Genomic DNA, 21737 nt, shown 5'->3' with positions numbered 1-21737 from the left:
CTCCAAAAACAAAGCTAGTGTTTTTTTTTGTTTCTTCTGGATGTGTAAATAGGCAACATTAGCCATAACTTTATAAGGTGATGGTATGTCAATGTTGTGTTTGCCACTTGTTCTGCTGCTCCCATGTAATAAAAAAAAGTGAATGAAGCTTTGTTTTTTTCATAGCTATCATACTTTTTTATCTGTTATGACAACATTTCAATCACCAAAGAAATTGTTTTTAGATCTGGGAGCAGTTAAGTCAGATTGGGAAAGAATGACGAGCAGTGACGAGTTGTAAACAAACAGCTTATTACCTAAACCGCTTTATTTTGAGGTAAATCTGAAAGTGAGCTAATAATTGCTAATCATTGCTAATAATCCCTTATTACACAAGTGAACGTGCACAAGTACAGTAGGCACAGAAATCAGTGTAAACTGTGACGGATGTTTATAACAAATAGAGTGGGTAACGATATGATCATTCGCCTCCGTTTTCTCCACAAAATAAGTTTGGCTCACCTGAGGGATTGTATAAAATCGTTTGTTTAACTAACTGGTGTTTCTTGACCCATCTGACTTCTTGCTAGTACTGCTGCAGTGTCTCATCAATGAACTTGTTGAGTACAATGTTACTACTGAGAGGAACGGCGGCCAGAACTACAAACATAAGAGCATAAAGTGATCGCCATGGAGACTTGTATTCTCACTAAATATCAGTCAATACATGTGGCAAAGACAGTAGTTTATAGAGTATAAGGATCCATATACACAAGTGCTAATAAGACAAAAGTTAGGGCAACCAATTTTTATGCTGAAACATGTATAAATTAACTTTCACAGACATGCACACCGGGAAAATCCTCTCCTCAGAACACTCCTCTTTGATTAGGCGGTTGATCTTTTAACAGCGTCCAATATCAGGGCTGAGAGGAGCGGGGGAGGATTTGATATTTAAGCATCTCTTTATCCTCTCCCTTTTGAAATGTCAAGTTCAAAGATCCAGACCAGCGGCCTTGATCTGTGAGCTAAGACGACCCAGAGAATTACCAAGCAACTCCTAACCGTCATCACACGGCAGAGACGACCGCAGCTTTGTTGGCGAGTTGGGAGACGGTACACATGGAGTGTTATTAACTCTGATCACATTAAAGTCAGTAAACAGGCTTTTGATGTTTGTTCCTCATGCTCTGGTCAGACCTGCCTTAATCAAATCAAAGCAGTGTTTTCTCTGTAATGAAATGCTCATTGTGTGTTTGAGCCTTTTCTGACTGAATTTAACTTATTCAATTAGGACACTTTCCCAAGCAGTCTCTCTGATGTAACACCATATCCCACGGTGTCCTCAGTTTGTGTGATTTTTAAAGTCGAATATCAAAAAGGTTTTGATGCCTATAATAAAAAAGAACTGATGGGTACTGCCCCGCAATTTTAAACAGAGTGCCAGTGTCAGTGAATGAAGTACTGCCAGTTCATTTAAGCTCCAACATTAGTCATGCCAAACAGAGCCTGATGTCCTGCTGAACTGGAGCCAACACTGAAAATAACACTGATACGCCAAAGATAGAGCAGAGCCAATCACAGTGTTTTTACGTGTCATACATATTTTGTGTGTGTGGTCTGGTATACTCATGAACAGAACAAAGAAGGAAACGGTTCAACAGTCGTGTTCACTCTCTACGGCTTTGAGAGTTTTTTGGGATTTTTCTGTTATTTTTATACTGTTATGATGTCAGATAACATAATGTCTATGTTAACCCATAAGAACCCATGGTGACACCTGTGTCACCAACCCTTTTAACTCATGAAGTCCCCTAAAGTCCACTAAAGGTAGGTTTCAACCCATTTAACAATTCTGATGCTTTAATAAGACGTCCTGTATTACATTTAACCTGTTCTGACCACATTTCTTGAACAAATTGATATAAAACAAGTTAGGGAAATATCATTATGACATATATGTTACATTACAGAAATGTGTTCCTTGTGGTCCATTTGGTCTGTTTTATATGCCCCATAATTTCCCTTTAAGGAGAAATGAGTCTGGGTTCTTACGGGTTAATGGTCAAAGGGTCCAAAACATGAGGTAAGCATATGTAAAAATCCCTGCAAGTCTAAAGCCAGGGCTTCAACCAGCTCTGAACACCTCTACTTCCTCCTCGTGATGACATCAGATGGTTTTTGGGCACGCTAGCAAGTGTTACAAAGGTTGTTCCACGGGTTGTTCATGTTGTCCACTCGCATATTTCGGATCGGATTCAGGCTCAAACATGTGCAGATGTATTTGAGAAGTATCCATTTCCAGTTAAGAACAGGAAATAGAATTGAAATCCTACTACAACTGTTTGTTTATGAAGTTTTCAGAGCTGCTGAAAGTCCACTGAGACGCAGCTCCTGGAAGTTAACCAACCCGAACAGAGTAGGCTCATCTGGACGGGGCCCTTAAAGGAGCTAAAACTGCCTGTTTCACACAGAGGCTGAACTGAGGGGCTGAATAAAGGGCCAGTATAAGATAAATAAGGAGTTTTTTAAACTGTAAATCATGTAAAGATATTCCAGTAGAGCCCCAGAATATAAATATTTATATATGATATGTCTTTAACTATGAAAGTTTTTATGACAACCAGGCAAAATCTTCTAAGTCCAGTTTTCACCACAAGATTTCAGTGTGTAAAGCATGCAGCTACATTTGACACATACAGGACCGATCAACTGATATTTAGGTGATGAGGTGATCAAATGCTTACGGTAAATGCTTATGGCAGATTGAGTCCACTGAACAATGATAATTGCCTACACAAGGGGATGAGCGAGAGAACATGAAGGCGATATAACTTTGAAAACGCTGAATCAGAGCTGAATAAAGTTGAAAAATTACGTTTATTCAGTGGAGTTTAAAAAGTGATAAATTGGGTTAAAGTTAAGTTAGTTCCAAAGTGTCAGCTTACAGTTTTCTGAGGTGAGGTTGCATTTGCGCATAGCATGACTGCCTCTTATTAAAGGGGAACTCCACCAATTTTACACATGAGGATCAGTTTTCTCGCCATAGAGAGTACGACTCAGTCTGTTGAAGCGGTTGTATAATGTCGTCTGTGGTTCTGGAGGAGCCGAGAAAACCTGGATAATGTCATCAGGGTTATCGCAGCTCAGGCTTGGAGACTTTTTGGATGCATTTTTATGAGAAAACTTGTATGACAAACTAAGAATGTGGAGTTTGAAAGACCAGCCAGGGAGGCTTTTTTTGGGAAGTGCAGGATCCAAGAGCTTAACCCATACTACAAACTAAAAGTCAGGATATTTTGTCCTCTGCTTCTTAAAATCTGTCTCCCAACTAAAAGAAAAGCAGCACTAAATCGACCCAGTACCCCTTTAAGACCAGACAGAGAAAGAGACAAACAAACATTAAGATTCTAGGTTACTGAGAAATTTGGGCTTGTTTCTTTGCAACTTATCTGTCGGATTACTTTAGGAGATGACATACTGACATTTGAAACCTGATTTCTTTCTTTCAGCTGGCGGCTAATCTCTCTTCCCCCTATGTTGCTCTTCTCCAGCTCCGGGCTGGAATCAGTGATGGAAACCTATCTGCTAAAGCACTCAAAATCTGTCAGAATTAATTTACACCCTACATCATCTGGCCTTGTGCAGGCTGCTAGTAGAAAGGGGGGGCGGGGGTGAGATAGGAGATGAATGTTGTTGTCACATAACATCTTTGCCGCTGGGTAACAAGCACTGCATGGAGCTATACACGGTTGTGGCCCAATCACTCATCTAAATTACAATCCTAATAGGCAAAGAAGTAAAGAACTGATGGTCAGAACTGGCTTTAAACTCAAAGCAAGAATGTCACCAAAAAACAAACAATCAAACTTAATTATCTACAGCCATGTTGCTGTGTTAAATGTCTACTCCTCTACTGTTACTGGACATGTGTTATGTACCCTTTAACAAGCAGGCCTGTCGATATCAGTGTTCCTGGTTTCTGCTGGGCAGCAGATGCCGAGCTGGCTGGTGGTGGAGGAAGCCCATGGCGTCATGACTCCTCCGGCCCTGCAGGGGGCTTTGCAGAGTCAGAGATTTCTTTAACAGGTTTGCCGCTTGTCAACCTTACTTGGGTATTTTAGACGTGGTAAGTAGCCCAAAAAGTAGTCGCACTGAATTTGTTAAGTTTAAATTAAGTTTGTCAAATTAGTGATTGTAGCTTGCTGACATACTGTGCACAGAAATGGATCTGCAACTGATGACTGTGCAGCACTTCAGGGGCCATCATTTATTAAATGGGACTCTGGATGGGGTCTGTTATATCGATATGATGACATATTAAATAAGTATGACATATGCTAAAACTTAAACATGGGGCTAATCCCTCCTCCACCTGGGTCCTAAAGCTGAACAAACACACTTTATGTAGGAGTAGCGGGTATCTTTTGGACAGCATGGAGGTACTTCCAGGAAGAGCATGCAGTACAAAAATGACTGCTAATGTATAATATGTCTATAAAATATAATATAAGAGGTATTTTGTGCTGCTTCTAGAGCTACAATGACTAGTTGATTAATCAAACAATCTTTATGACCGATTAATCATTTCAGTCATATTTCAAGCAAAATTGCCAAATATTTGATGGTTCCAGCTTCTCAAATGTGAAGATTTCCTGTTTTACTTTGTCAGACATGTCAGAATTTGCTATTTTTCTTTATCATGTACAACACTAAATTGAATATCTTTTGGTTTTTGGACATCACCGTGGTGTCTGAAAACTTAAGAATACCATTTTTCCATTATTTTTTTTTTTAACATTTTGCAGATCAAATGATCAATCAAGAAAATAATCATCAAATTAATTGATAATGAAAATAAATCATTAGTAGCAGACCTGCTGCCATTACAGAAGGCTCAAAATGTGGATGTGAAATAGTTTTATATCTTCAGCGCTGTGTTATACCTCTTAAATTTAGGCTTACTACAAAAAAGTTATTTGATTAAACCATAATCACATTAGTAAACAAGAAAATTAACAATTTCTCCATCAGTACATTGACACAGTGGCACAATATCACTAAAGATATAAACAAGATATGTAAGAGTCTGTATTCATACTGTAATAAACTCTGTCCACTTTCAGTCATTTATCCAGGTCAGGGTCACTTTCACAACAGGACAGGCAGAGCAGCCCAGACGTCTGTTTCCCCGGCAACCTCATCCAGCCTCCATGGGGGGGATGTCCCTGCCAGATGCCCAAACCACCTCGGATGACTTCTCTCAATGTAGAGGAGGCAATGACCTGACACCAGGATGTGCTTCTGTCACCCACTGATGATGTCAGAGGAACTAAAGGGAGACTGGCTAAGATAAGATTCATGTTCTCCTCTCCCCCTCCAGGGAGACCAAGAGGTTTTGCTGCTGTTCGGTTTGCGGTCACAGCTGAGAAGTGCCTTTAGGATGGTTGAAATCACTTCCCAGAACACAGACACTGTTATGGTTTACTTCAAAGAGTCAAAAGACGCACTAGCCCAAGTGCAAAGAAACCACAGTATGTTGCACTGTGTCATTCTTGCCCAAAGTGTTTCTTTTGCTGTGTTGCTCATGCAGTAATTCAGCAGCACAAGAGACACCCATGCAAGCCAAATTTTACAGTATGGCAATCTGCTCACTGGATTACGAGAAATCCCATGTCACATCTGACAATTTGACCACAGGAAAGCGTCCAAAAAGGACAGTTTTCGTCCTTAATTGTCTTCAGAAAACTTGGAAATGTTAGTTTTTCAAGATATTTTGTAATGGACCAAAATCAGAGGACAGTTCAGACATCAGTATCATTACAAATCATCACATATTTTGCAATAAAAAATTACATCAAGTCATTGCAAAAAAAAAAAAGACAAAATCAACCAGCCAACCTGCACAGACTACACAGAGTAAAACCCAAATGTATTGGGGTTTTATTTCCGCCACACATTCTAACATTCTGGCTGTGAGAACACACATCAATTATACTGATGAATATGTTATTTAAAGAGTGTCAGCCAGAGAGCACAAAAATGAAGGACTGGTTTATTCTAATTATTATAATAGCTCCTCACACCTGATTTACTAAAGGAAAAACAGCTCATTTAATCACACTATTTACCATCAAGTGAAAGCATGTTTTAATTTAGGTGCAAATATAGAAAAATATTTTCAAATCGACCTGGTTTGCACCTGCCTTAGTGATTCAGGGCATGAGTCTTTATTTGTATCACAAAACTGAGGATTAAAACTTACCTACAGAGTGAACTCTCCTGTTCTCTCATAGGAACCTACATTTCAAAAAGGTAGAAGACTTTTCTTAAACAAATAATTCATAATCGTTATATTGTTATTAACCGCTTTTTTTAACCATGTCTCATCCTGCACATTTAACTAAGAATATTTAATGTTTCGGAAAAATATAATCAAAGAATAATTAATATCGTAATGACTAGAGGAAACTCTTGCTGATCTATTGTCACATCTGCTTTGCATTTGAAGGGACCCAATCTAAGGCTAATTACCTGGTCAGACTTCAGCGACTTCAAACAATTAATTACTTTTTTTCTGATTAAGTAATAATAGCCGAAAAAAGACAAATAAAATGTTATTATAAATCGAAATAAAAGGATGAAGTTGTTCCTGATTTAGAAAAAAAACAGAACATATTATAGACATATAAAAGGTATAAAAGAAAGTATATAAATCATTTCACTTCACTTCATTTTTGAAGTGTCAGCAGCAGAGAACTTCCAGGTAGGTTTGACAGTTTTTTTTTATATTTGCAAATAATTACAGAAAGTAACTACAACTTTTAAAATACCTCATTACATGTAGGGAAGACAGGAAAGCAAATACACCCAGAAAATTGAATCCATGCAGATGGCTTTGATACACAACTCTGCTTCTCACATCAACTTAGTAGGTGCTTGCCAACAGCTAAACCACAGCTTTTATCATCCTAAAGCAATCCAAAATGATAATTCAGATAGTCTTCAATACAGTTTGTATAGTTCATCAGATTATGTCAGCTTGGAGCTTTGACACTTCTTTATTCTTTAATTGTAGTTGCAGAAGAAGCCCCACGAGGCAGATTCCAGTCTCTAAACTTGAGCTGCAGCGGTAGATCACATTACAGCTTTCATCAGACACATCTTCAAAAGATGCTGGCTGTGTCTGGCAGCCACTAGACTGCCCAAAAAGTCAACTCTGCACCGTGGCTCCTTAATAAATCCTGTCTGGGACACGGACATCACCATTCAGTGTCTCATTCTTATCTGTCACCAAAGCCTGTTATCACGATCCATGTCAAGATCTGTGACACTTCACAACAAAGCCCACACCAGGTCACAATGCCAACTCTGTTATAACCAAACATCTACTCCAAAAAAAGCTCATGTTATTCCATCTGCATACTGTGAAATCCATGTTAAAGACTTTCACAGTTAGAAAAGGACACATTTGTTTGATCTTTCCTCATTTAAATTCAGCTCATCTCACTTCAAACTGCCGGGCGTCTGTCAAAAACTCTTCCCACACATCTGCTCTCTGACTTCTGGTAGCTGAATGGAGAGCGACAAAATGCATACAGATTCTACAGTCATACAAGGTTCTCGATTTTACTAAGATTAATTTAAACAAATATGTGTTTTCCCTGACCTGAGTCAGGCTGAAATGTGTCCATCACTATGAGTATCGAAAACTGTAAAGTACTGAAATCTGGCATCTGCATCTGCTCCGTTCAGTTGTTTGATCATCTAGATTCCCATTTAAGTCATATTTCTGCCCTATTTTAAACTCTTTTATCTTTTAGAAAACCTTCTTGTGTTCTAGTTGTGTTTAGACAAATCTTGGGGTCTTCGAGAAGACAGCAAGATGTGGTCAAAGGCCACAGGAAAAGTGAGTAAGCAAGCTTTTTGTCAAAGAAAAAAAGAGTATTAAAGAAAAACATGTATATTCATCAGACAAGTTATCAGAAAGAGTATTGTTTCCATATTGGTACCAAAGCTAAGGTGTCATATTGCAATAGTATTTGCAAATTTTAACCTTTTAACATCAATCGGGTCGCCGGCAACCCACTTAAGCCGGTTGTAAGTGGTAGCATCACACAGTAATGAGTAAAAGCAATTAGCACGATTTGGTCGATTTGAGATGATTGGAGAGGTTCGGGGACACCAGTGACATGACAAACTAGCCACATGCTAAACAAACACATTTCCAGAAACTAGAAGATGTTACTTGTCAAATGAAGCCTAATACATGCTTTTCCATTTGAGTATGCCAAATAGGCCAAAATTCTATAAAAAGGGTGGATGTTTAAGGGTTAAAGAATACCATGCCCTCGTAATAATCATAACATTTACTATAGATTTAAACCATTTATACTAACTACAATGTTGATATCTGGTTAGATCAATTAATAGATTAGATGACTGATTAATTGATACAGATTAGTTGACTAAAAGTAATTTTAAGGCAGAAATTCACTGGTTCTAGCTTTGAAATGTGAATATTTGCCGGTTTTCTTTGTCTTCTATGATAATAAACTGAATATCTTTGGTTTTTATGTGTTGGTTGGAGACAATTAACAATTTGGAGACATTATCTTAAGTTCTGTAGATTTGTAATCAGCATTTTTTTTAAAATTTCTGACATTTTCTAAACCAAACTATTAATCAATTAAACAGAAAATAATCAGCAGATTAACTGATGATGAAAATTACTGTTATTTGTAGCTCTACTTCTGGACTAGAAATATTCAAAGCAAATTCCAAGGTCCAATCAACAGTTGCTGTTGGTTTTCCTCCACCAGCTTATTTTCCGCCTCTCTTGATGCTCCTGAGAGACACTTAGCCTAAACAAAGAGATGAGCCCTCTGGGGAATCTGCCAAACAAATGCCCTGCAACTACTGACTTGACATGAGAAAAAGACAAAAATAATTAGGCCTTGCACTATGAATCAGCTGACGGGGAGAATCCCACACAAAAGCATGATATGTGAGTTAAATCTTGTCCTGATCGTTGAGCCCGAGGGGTTGGGATAACATTTACAGACAGCACTGACACAAGACTCTGTAATTCTACTCTACGCATAATATCATATACAGATGTCCCTCCACTCCTTCATATAGAGTTTTTTTTTAAAGAGTACATAACAGTAGGGATCTTTTCTCATTTTAACTAAAGAAACTGGGCGTCTAGTGTGCAGACTTCACACTGAAAATTCATTGAAATTATAAAAAAAAGCCTATGTGAGATTAAAAACAGTCAATTAAAGTTCTAAACCTATAGCTGGTTGCACAGTATATAGCAATGACTGGATTAATCAGGAAAACCATACCAGATGTATGCCATATCCATCGCATGGCACAGCCCATTAGCACAAGAGGCAAACACCATGAAAGACGCTTTGGTTAGCCTCCCGGGTCATCATGAATATTCATCTGCACATGTACACGCTGTACACAGAGATGCCTTTTCACCATCAAAGTCAGTCTGGATTTAAAGCGACTTCATTTTAATTTGACAACAGATGTCAGTGCAAGTTGATGTGACAGGCAACTTCCTGGCACTGCGCCAGACAGCATGAGCTTAATCATTTCACCTGGATGGGCATGTTGAAGATAGAAACTGTATGTTGTCTTATAATATCATAGTGAATGCATTCTATACAGATATTTTTTTTTAACAAAGTTTATTTATATTAGCCGTGCTAGCAGCATGGCTCTAAGGATGGATTGCTGCACCACTTTGGTCCAGATTGAAACAACTACTGGATGGATTGTCATGAAATTTTGTGCAGACATTCATGGTTCCCAGATGATGTACCCTATTGTCTTTAGTGGTCTCTTGACATTTCGCCACCATGACGTCAGACGTATCAAGCACGCTTCCAGATCTATATTTATATTCTAGGGCTCTACTGGCATCTTTGCACGATTTACAATACAAAAAATGCCTTATTTATCTTTTACTGACCCTTTATGCAGCCCCTCAGTTCAGCCTCTGTCTGAAACAGTCCGTTTTAGCTCCTGTCTCTTTAAGATCCCCCTCCCAATGAGCCCACTCTGTTCTGATTGGTTAATTCCCAGAGGGTAAAATAGTACAAGGATTTCACTTCTTTTCACTTCTTTTTCTCGTTCTGTACTCAAATGGAAACTTCTCAAATACATCCGTACAAGTTTGAACACGACATTCAACATCATAACAGTGTAAAAATAACAAAAAATCACAAAAAGCATTATTAGTTCCCTTTAACATTTATGGAGTGAAATGTCTCGACGACTATTGAATTGACTGCGGTGAAATTTAGTCCAGACAGTGGACGAATTGCAATAACTTTCCATATATCCTGTTTCGAGTGTCTTTAGTTGAAAATAATATGGACTCTGAAACATGAGGAGTTATTTTTGGTGGCTGTCATAATAAACCACTTTCACCATCAGGTGTTAACGTTGCCCGTGTGCTCTTTGCCCCTTCAATGTCAGGGGAAACACAGACATTACCTGTTGTATTTCCTATTTTGTTACTTTCGTCATAGGCACTCATGATATCATTTTGCAACTCAATCCTGGTGATGAGCTGAATACTACACTAAATATATTTTTTCAGGCTTTTTAGGCAGGTGACACAGACACATTGGTTGGTTTGGCAGTTTGACATAAACCCTACGAACAAAAGATATCAGTGGACTTGGCATTCCTCAGCACAATGATGTGGTCTGAGGGGATGCCTTGAGCAAATACCAAAGACAGGTCGGTGGCATCTGCATTGTTCCAAGAAGAAACGTATCTCATATCCATTACAAGAGAACAGAGGTAAAGATACAAGTGAAACCTTTAACGAATGACATAGTGCTATGGTCACATTTCACACACACACCTAAACCCCTCAGGTTTTAAAGGGGAATCTGTTCTTTCCAGCCACCAGGAGTAATTAAAGTTAATTTTGAACCCTTTTACACCCAGTTATAACTAAACAGTCTCCCTGATTAATGGGTGACTTTGCTCTGATCATGCTACACTCCAGGCTGAGTTATTCAACCTGGTGTCAGGGTACTGCATGTAGTTGCTTGATACATTACAAGAAATTTCAAGACTGACATATTGATGTTTGTTTGATGTGCTTTATGATGAAAATATATTACATACATGTTTGAACATGATTACCATTTCTATTTAATCAAGCTCCATTTGGACACCTTCTGTGCTGGTCAACATTAGAGCCCAAGAGATAAATCAGCCAGTTGAATATCAGTTTATCACATATATTACTGGGGACATAACATACTTTTAGTGATTTTCTGTTATTTTTATGCTGTTATGATGTTGAATGTCTATGTGAAACATGGTCAAAGTGAATGTATTCGTGCATGGCCACAAACGGCCGTCCATCTATTCTTTAGTATTTGTTGCTGAGGTTGTTTCAGACTGAGGCTAAACTGATAAAGTATAAAGGACCAATATAAGGTAAATAAGGTGTTTTTTGAACTGTGAATCATTCAAATATATTCCAGTAGAGCTCAAGAATAAAAACATAGACCCAGTAATGTGCGTGATACGTCACCTTTAAGCATACATATATCAGTTGATAGGTAAAAGAAACTGCAGAAGTGTCAAATATATGTTTCATGTTTTACGTTAATTATTCAACTGTGAAATGTCCTGCTCAGTACATATCTTGGTTACAATTCTTTAAAGGAATAGTTTGACATTTTGGTTTGACTTCTTGACGATAGTTTGATAAGAAGATTGATACGATTCTCATGTCTGTACTGTAAATATAAATCTAAAGCAAGCAGCCAGTTAGCTTAGCTCAAAGGCTGGAAACAGGGTGAAACAGCTTGCCTGGCCCTGTCCAGAGGTATCAAAAACACGAGGCTAGCTGTTTCCCTCTGTTTTCAGTCTATGTGCTAAGCTAAGCTAAACAGCTGCTGGCTGTAGTTTCATATTTACGGTACAGACATGAGAATGGTTTCAATCTTCCCATCTAATTCTTGGTAAGACAGTAATAAGGTACTGTATCTCCCAAAATGTTGAACTATGTTGAACTTCAAACTCTCAAATATAAATATTGGTATCTGCCTCGAAATTCCTGTATCTTAGTAGATTTTTGTTTGTTTCCAAATTTCAACATTAGCTGTGTCTTCACAAAAAGTACAAAATCTGTAGCACTCTGCAATGATCTGGGCTGCATACGAAAAAAAACACATTTAGAGCCAAAAATGAACTGTTTTGAAATCAAATTGTTTTCATTTGGCATCAGGACGTATTGTCCTCGCTGGTTGGACACTTGAAAGACGGTTCTTGAGGGATCGGTTTTCTATGTGGGAGGTATGCTATGTAATGAATGAGCCAAAGCCTGATAGACTAACAATGCTGACATGACATGAGCTAAACTTTTACAAAAACATCGAAAATATTCTTATTCTTATCATCAAATATTACAGTGTTTGAAAATTTAACAGACTAAGGGTGATGATCTCTATCACTCCAGCACTGTATTCCACATTTATTGAGTTAATCCCACCTTTTATCTGCATACTATTCTTTCCTGTGTGTTCCTGCTGTTTTAGTCAGAACTGTTGACAACAACAAGAGCAAAGTAAATATTCCCAGGCTCCATCCTATGCACTCAAAAAGAAAAAAGGCAACAGAGGGGGCATGAGAGAGGTGCGTGAGGAGACACAGGATGGGGGGGACACGGCTCAGAAAAGGCGGGAAGGAGGCACAGACCATTGTGGTGTACGATTTCTCTGTAATGTGAGCTGTGTGCTCCAAAGCCCCTGCTTGTTGCCCCCACACCAGAATGTGCCTTGTCCGATGGATTGGGCGTCAGGTGTGTGCAGCTGCTGGTTAAGCTCTGTTTGCGGACCAAAGAGGGAGAGAAGTGGGAAAAGGAGGAAGGAAAAGCATATCAATGAAGGCGATACTGGAGGTTTTTTGTCTCTCCCTCTGGCACTGATGGGACTGCTGCCAAGACTCGGATTGAGGCCCATGAGAGTGCCATGTGTCCCACAGATGGGCCTTCTAAATATGAAGGGACGTCATGTACAGATGGCCAGTTTTGCATGTGCAGAGTTTAGAGACAAATGGCCAAATCTGCTAAAGACTGACATACTACTAATGACTGTCTTATTTTAAAACAAAGAAAACAGGATGGTTTAGGATTTGTATCTAAACAATTCTATTGAGACAGATTTTGATCATTGAACATAGCATCTTTTTTTATAATTTCATCAATTTCTCACCATATGCATGCATATAACTGTGGTAAATTTAGCCTTTATAATGAGTGACAATATAGAAAGTGTGACAACACATGTTCACTTAGTGCTATTGCTGTTTTAGAAGAAAGAAACTAAATATAAATACACTGAGCATCAGACTGCTTCTTTGTTTTAGCTTTTCTGTGCAAAATTACATACTGAAGGTTACTTTTTGTTGTGCATTAGGTGTAGGCCTGATTATATTGTTGATAATAAAACTGGTATGAATCTTAATGTGATAAAAATTATATTTACGTCGTGACTAAATACAGCAGCAACACACAAAGTAAATTTGTGCAAGTGCTTCAGAGAATGAGATCAGAAGTACAACATCACACAGCGAAGGACAGGCATCCTCATCAAGTAACTAAATTGATCACGAGATGAGACACATCAGGATCTGTCTGATTCAGTGACAATGATTGATTGATCACATTGTGCGCTCACTTCGCAATTAATCAGCAGCATGCTTTTACTGTGGATCTCATTAATTCAAATTGCTCTGTGTCTTTTTTTTTTTTTAATGCACTTCACTACTTTGCTCGCTCAGAGCTGAGAGAGGTTTGAGTGCAACTATCACAACTGTCAATCATGACGTCACACCCCCTTTTTATATCGTCAAATCACTAATTAAAACAAACTTATCAGAAAAATGAGCACTTGGACAAACATCAAGGTGATAAGAACTACCTAAAATGACGGGGTGATCGAGATGTTTTGGCTTCACTTTTGGGGCTTCACCTCTGAGCTTACCTTGCCAGGCAGGTGGATTCACAAGATCATGCGAGAATCAATCTTGTCAGGCTTCAAGTTATGCGGCTTCAAGACAGATGGTTCATCCAATCACGTGCCAAGTATTTTTTGAAAGTGTCTTCCCTTTTCCAAACAGTTTCCATAGACGACTTCTCAGACGGGTATGTGTAACAAACCATCTGGCGCATCAGGTTACCTCTGAGTAGGACAGCACTGATTCCTCAGGACAGACTGGAGGTCCACATTATAAGTCGCACAATGTTTATTTTCAGATACTGTATAACTCTTAGCACATAATCACGAAGACAACTGTGCTCACACGGCTGTGCTTCAGCTGTGTTGAGAAAAAGGACTATTTGACAGGACAAAAACATGCCTCTGAATCCTTCACACAACTTTTACAATATTGTCTACAAATAATCAATCCAGTGCGAGCAGTGCAGCCAATATTTGAGATTCAAAGAAGCTTTTAAGAGACAAACCTCTAAGCATTCTCCCAACACGCCGAGAAAAAACTGATATAAAACCCTGCAGCACTTTCATCACTTCAAAAACAAAACCAAAAACATCACTATGGTGCTGGAGACATTGCTCACATTTCTGACATAGTGATAAGAGTTTAATGCTCTGGCACGACTCCATGACGAGTTCTTCACCCCCTTTGAATGCACACAGATGATCCTCACTCTCATCATGATTGAGTTTGCTTAAACAACTGTCCCAAGCTCCTAAAACAGGTCCTGTCTCCTCTAGGGCGGATTGTTCACTGTATAGATTTTTCACTCTGTTGAATGATGTGCTTTGAATTACTCACCAGTGAAGGATGTTTTGTGCAGTTCTTCAGCACCAGAGAGGTAGTCAATACCGAAGAAATTCCCTCCCAGAAGGCCAGGGATCAAACTACAGAGACAGCTGCTGGATATAAATCCCACCCAAACATCAACCCATCCACTGACTGCAGAGATACACTACACATGCAAGACTAGACCACTGAAAAGCCTTTAGTTTAGGCTTACGGGTGGATGTCAGCTCTGCTCCTGCCAGCTAAACAGCTATGGTTTTGATTTTCCAAAACATGTCTTGGATCTTCAGAGCATACACATACTTTAAACCAAAGACTGAAACAACAAACTGGGCTTTTAGAACAAAGTGAATTCAAACAAAATGATTCTTTGCCAGTTTAAGTCCATTTGAAGCAGCTCAGGAGACATGTTGAGCAGAATTAAGGAGATAATCTGCAACTTTTTCTTATAAATCGATGAATTCTGTCAAGATTTTATAAGAAAACAAGTATAATCAAGCATGTTGTGTTGGCGCAACCTAAATTTACGTTAAAATACAACTTGTATGCCGCTCGAATTGCACTTTTTATCAACATAATGAGAAAACGTTTATACTGAACAAGAGCTGCAACCAACGATTTTCTCAATTAATCAATCTTTTTGCTGATAAAAAGTCAGAAAATAGTGAAAAATGTTATAATTCCTTGGAGCTCATGGTGACATCTTCCGTCTTGTTTCATCTAATCAACAGCCCAGAATTTAAATATATTCAGTTTACTATCACCTATGATACAAAAAAAGCTTCAAATCCTCACATTCAAGAAGTTGCAACCAGCGGATTTTTAGTGTTTTTGCTTAAAAGATTACCAAAACAAAATAGTTGCCAATTAAAGTCACTCTATACTGAACATATTTGTCAAACATTTCATTTGTTTTCCCGCAATATCTGCTTCTGTCAACTAAAGCATGAGGACTGTTTATATAGTTATGTTTAGGTAAATAGGTTCAAGATGGTGGCCTTGGTTAAATAAGGGAAAAAAGACTTTAATTAACCAAAACCGCCATCTTTCCCTCACCATAACCAAGTGGCCTGAACCTGACCACACAGGATGTGAGTGCCGGTGTCTGGTTTTTAGGTCAAGTGCTGTCCTGTGTTGTGTGTGTCCAAGACGCTGTTTCTCTCATCAGAAATGTGAGAGTCAAAAAAACATAAAGGGTTACATTAAATAGGATGTAGAGTATTTGACTGTACAGCATGTTAGTTGAATTAGCTTACATATAGCTAACGCTATAGAGAGGCACCATTACAATACCACAGGGATCAAACTGTGCACTCTCTTTAATGAAAACAATGAGCCAATACATTAGATTGCATGGCTGTCATGCCTGGCTATCACTCAGGCAAATGCACTAATCCCACATGAACAACTGCTGCCAACAGCTGCACACTTCCTGCCTCATCCAGACAGGCCCAGCAGCAGGGCGAAGGCATTCTCAGGCATTCAGCCACAGAGAAGCATGAAGAGTTCATGGAGACCAGCCATTATTTACACAAGGACCTGACCCAATGGGATACCTAATGGCTCTTTTTACTACTACTATACTTTACATTTCCTACAAAAACGTATTTCATTATCTGGCAAATAAACAATGATTAATGATGTCTCAGGAGCCAAACAAGAACTTTTACAAAATATAATACATATGTTTATAATCTGACTCAAAAATAAGTAAACGACACAAACAATCTGATTCATTGCTGGACAGTTTTGGATAGTCTATGTATTGAGGTTTCATACCCAGCAGTATTCATAACACCATGCAAGATCTATCAATTCATTTTCTGATGGGTACAAGTGTAGTTTCTTTTTTATGCAGTCTGACCTTGTGGTCAAAAACAATCTGAATATTTCAATTATAAGATTGGTAGTTTGAATAATGTATCATTCTTAATTTCACTTTAAAATATCAATAAATCTATATAAATCACAATGAATACTAAACTGCATTTGTGTTCAAGAGCACTACAAAGTCATGGCATATTGGGTAAATTCTGATGGTGTTGACTTGAGTCGTCTGTCAATCCACTAATAAAGTGCTGGAATAATTGTTTCTGCTGTTATTAACAATGTCGCATATTTTTGGAGGACATTAATAATCAAAGTAAAAGCCCTTTAATTGTGTATTAATCTATTAACGAGGACCTCTAAAATGTGCAAACAGAATTTAAGATTTTTTGTGAGGTTGAGGCTTGAGGCTACATTAGTCACTACTAGGACAAAACACCAGAATCTCAGACCGGACTGTCAGCAGTCAAGTTGCATTATGGGTGATGTAGTTGCCAGGTTTTGACAAAGAAGAGGAAATAAAAAAATAAGATTATCTCTTGCTCTGCTGCATCGATTTTTATCCTTTTTTTTTCAGAGGCGCAATACAAATCTGTGAAGGAAAGCTGCTAAAATGTCTTTGCACAACTGTAAGAGATATAAGACATTTTTCCGAATGTGACACATAAAACAAAAAACAAAGTCCTGAAATTTGTTTTTGAGAAATTGAATTAATGAAGCTGTTTTCCATTCAAAACACCATTAAGATGTGAACCTACCCCTCTCACATTCAGTTTCTACATCAGACACTGCCTGAGGTAGCTGAACAGTTACAGTACAGTTGGTTCAATTCATCTGACAATGGGAGTATCCTGGTAGAGTTTTCCTATTTTCACTAGGGGTGGAAAGATACCTTTTAGAGATACTGTTGTGCCAACACACAACAACAGATCCAATCCAAAATCTGTGTGAAATTCATCAGAAATAGATACATCTGTCAAAAACCTATATTTTTAAGTTACTCTGGCTCCCTCTGTGCACTGACAGTAAAGTTACCACCTGAACAGTTAGCCTGAAGAGAGCAACACTGCTGTTCTGTTAGTTGGTAACGCTATTTTCCACAAAGCACTAAGGCTCAAAATGTTTACCAGTTCTAGGATAAGGCTGCTGTTATGTTTCATATATCTTATCCCGGGATAAGACCCAAACAAACAATGTCTGTCTCTCAATTCCTTCTGAGTCCCATAACTGTGCCAAAACTGTTGTGCAATATTTTTGGGCTTACATCTAGTTCAGAAGGTGCCTGTCTTGCATATTTTAATTGCAAATGACATTTTACACAACAGAAAACTGACTTTGAGGATTCTGCAGAGCTTTGAAACGCACTGAAGGATAAATCCTTATTTATTTAAAAATATTTCATAATGGCATGGACTAACTAAGCCCGTCCTTTGTGCCTACTTTCTGTTCTGTAAATGTCACCATAAAAGCTCTGCTGCTGCTCTGATTTACTGCACAAACACGCTGCCCAGACCACTTGCTCATTCTTTTAATACAACATGACCATCATACTGATGAACACTGGTCTCCGAAATCAATAAAGGTTAGTGTACAGTGCATCAACTGAGCTACATGTTTGGGTTTCTTCTCATACTCAGGATGGGTTTATTTCCATTCAGGAAAAAATGCTGTCAGCCACAAATTGTATTTGAGTAAGTGCTCCTCAGGGCCCATTAGGGAGGAGGTCCGTTTAGATAGAGAATGGTTTAGCGGCTCTTTAGAGGGCCAGGGTCTCTATCAGTGGTCAACGACCTAATCCAAAAACAGACAGCTTTACCCTGTCTCCAGAGGAGGTAGAGGGGAGATGAGGATTAAATAGAGGTAACCCAATTAAGACAAGGCTGATAGAGTAAAAAAACAGGGATTTAGGAGAAAAAGAAGGATAAGGTCAGAGCAGAGTGAGTGATGTCCTGTTGTGTCTGTACAGTAAAGCTTGCTTGAGTTAAGTAATCCATTACAGGGAACATAATGTCTGCTTTTACTGGTGTCAAAGTTCAGTATCATTGCACAGAAATGCAGTTGTAGTTAAGTGTAAACAGATTTGAAAAGTTCATACTGCATTATCACACATAAATACATGCTGCCTATCTTTAAATTGATATGGACACAATGCAGAAATTAATTAATAAATGTTTTAAATTGTCAAAAAAGTAGAAACAAAGTATAAATTACTACTAAAGTCCCACTAACCTCCAGCAGTCTGATGGATACTAGATTTCTAAGGTGGATCCATTGACAATATATCATTGAATAGATGTTTTACATTCAGTTCCTAAAATATTACGACCAAGATAGTATGTAATGAGCGGGACATTTTACAGTTGAAAAATAAACTTGTCAGTGCTCTCTGGTGGTCAAAATGTGTAATAGACTATTTCTAAATGACCTCAAACCTTTCAATTTCTTGTTAGTTATCAGCTGTTACAATAGTGATATAGATGTGATAAGCTCAAATTGCTAATATGTGATCAAATAACATAAGTATTCTGTAGTCTATCATTGCAGTACAAGTTTATTTTTTAAATGTAAAATGTCCTCCTCAGATCATATCAGAACATCATAAACAAATTCAAGGGATTTTTACCAAAAGTGTATGTTTCTGTTTAAAAAATATACATATAGTTCATATTGTCGGATAAATCTCAATCAGATTTTCTTTTTACTCGACAATACAGGCATCAGCCTCAAAAACCTAGTATCAGTCAGGGTGTGGTGTATTACATCACAACAAAAATTTGGGCTTTTCAACTGTTGGTTGGACTATGGCTGCCACTGATGATTATTTTCATTATCAATTAATCTGTTGATTGTTTTCTCAATTAATTGATTAGTCATTTGATCTATAAAATGTCATAAAATGGTGAAAAATGTCAATCACAGTTTCCCAAAGCCCGAGATGCAACCTAAAATGTTCTGTTTTGTCCAATAGTCCGCAACCCAAACATATTTAGTTTACTATCATAGAGGACCTAAGAAACTAGAAATATTCATATTTAAGAAGCTGGAACCAAATAATTTTAGTTTTTTTTTTCTTAAAAAATGACTCAAAATGACAAACTGATAATCACAATAGTTGTTGATTAATTTTCTGTCAAGTTGGACAAATGACATTTGAACATGTGACCTTGGTCATTTTTCAATATTTTCACAATGAATCAAGAAAGTAATGGGCAGATAGATCAAGAATGAAAACGTTTTTTTTTTTGTTGCAGCTCTACACTAAATAAATCTAAATACATTTCCTGGGAAATGAGCCAAGTCTTTGCAAAAATATCCACAATCTAAAGGTAAACTCAGACTGGTTCTCATAATGACAAGAGCAGAGGAGATAAAGGCAGACACATACAGTACAAATACTCACACATTGGCCAGTAGCCAACTGCACTGTCCTGTATGTAAAACCAGCATCTTCCACATTCACATTGCTATTATTGACCTTTTTATGTGAAGAAAAACATCAGCCATGACTCAAAAAAAATCACCATACTCCTGTCTTAGAAAACTGAGGCTCTTTGCAAAGTTTGGTCCTGCGGTCCAAATAAAGTGTTGTGGTTTTTTAGATGTTTACAGCAGTTGTATTAAACCTTTAATAACTTATCCAGCCCCTGTTGCCCAACACTTTATGCCACAAGCCTTTACAAACCCCCTTTGCATGCATGCCTGTGCTCAAACGTTACGCTACGTGTTGTTCTGTTAATTGGCCCGTTAACAGCATCAATTACGCAGTAATTAATTACACTCTTAAATATTTTATAACGTCGTCAAGTTGAAAAAGACTTAAAATAGAGGCTGACAGGCTGAAGAAAATGTCAAATTTGCAGAATTTGCCCACATAATGCAACTATAGTGTAAGTAATAGGCTTTCAAATTCACCATCGAAGCGAACAGTGACTAATAAGCTAACGTAATTAACCGCATGTGAGCCCACAAGGACAAAAAAAAAACACTTTTAACACCCGAGAAAGCAGCTGAAGTTAACTAAAAAGCTTTTAATAACAGAAGTATTTAGTCGGAGCATCCAAGAAAACCCTCACACTGTATTCTCATTCAAACTTGCCGTGACTATACCAACGCTTATCCTCCTTTACTAAACTTTTGTGTTACAAAGCCTGCAAAAAAAAAAAAAAAAAAAAAACGTATTGAATTTACTCACCGCTGCAGCTGAGAAGGCAGACCTGAAGAAATAGCGGTATGAAAACAGTCGTGTGTAGGAAAGCCATTTCTTTGCTGCTTGTCGTATCCAGTCCAAAACAAACTGAAATGAAGTGGTGTGTCGACGAGAAGTTAGTCTCCAGAAGAGGAGGAGAGGAGAAGGAGGAGGAGAGGAGAGGACGGAGGAGGAGGAGGAGGAGGAGAGGGGAGGGAGCTCAATTAAAGTCTCCGTGTGGCGGGGTCCTATTGTGGGGCTTCGTGTTTGTGTGTGTGTGTGTGTATGGGTGTGTGTTTGAAGCAGTTTATCAGTGTTTTCCTCTGCTACTAGCTCTCCTAATTCACAGTATATATTTCGTCTCTTTGTAGAAAGTCCTCAGGGTCATGACTAAATAAGCAAAACCTTATCACATCTCCACACCTTTTAGCCTCGCTTAAATCACACGGACCTTTTAGCTGAATTCAGCTTAACTGAGGCACTTTATTAGCATTTGCATGGAGGTTGAAGGTAAGTTCATTTACGCATTACTGGAAGTTGAGTGTTTCCATTTTGCAGTAGTGGAAAATAATTAAGTGCATTTACTCAAGTAGCTACTGACCTTAAACCTGCATTAACTGATTTTTTGGCCACTTGGGGGCACAAATTGTGATCAGAGCATGGACATATTCTTTAAAAGGTGATGTTATGTCACATATCATCACTTTTAAAGAACCAGTAACTGATTTTTTGGCCACTTGGGGGCACAAATTGTGAACATAGCGTTGACATATCCTTTAAAAGGTGATGTTATGTCACATATCGTCACCTTTAAAGAACCAGTGTGTAAGATTTAGTGGCCTCTAGCGGTGAGTTTGCAGATTGCAACCACATGAACACACCTCCCCTCCCCTTCCGAGCATATAGAAGAGCC

The 21737-nt window shown here is 38.2% G+C and overlaps 1 protein-coding gene across 2 annotated transcripts in view; it reads right to left on the bottom strand.

Moving 5' to 3' along the window:
- mcama (melanoma cell adhesion molecule a) overlaps positions 1-21321 on the bottom strand; it is a 64197-nt gene extending 42876 nt beyond the window's left edge. The window contains exon 1 of one of the 2 annotated variants that reach the window (XM_042430469.1): positions 20831-21321. In XM_042430469.1, the coding sequence (XP_042286403.1) occupies positions 20831-20897 (67 nt within the window). In that variant the 5' untranslated portion in view covers positions 20898-21321. The remainder of the gene's footprint in view (positions 1-20830) is intronic. The other variant, XM_042430468.1, reaches the window with a different exon arrangement.
- Positions 21322-21737: the final 416 nt, after the last annotated feature.

The sequence above is a fragment of the Thunnus maccoyii genome, chromosome 13 (assembly GCF_910596095.1).
Source record: "Thunnus maccoyii chromosome 13, fThuMac1.1, whole genome shotgun sequence".
NCBI lineage: Eukaryota > Metazoa > Chordata > Actinopteri > Scombriformes > Scombridae > Thunnus > Thunnus maccoyii.
The sequence above is the reverse complement of the archived record's forward strand: the minus strand, read 5'-3'. Positions and strand labels throughout refer to the sequence as shown.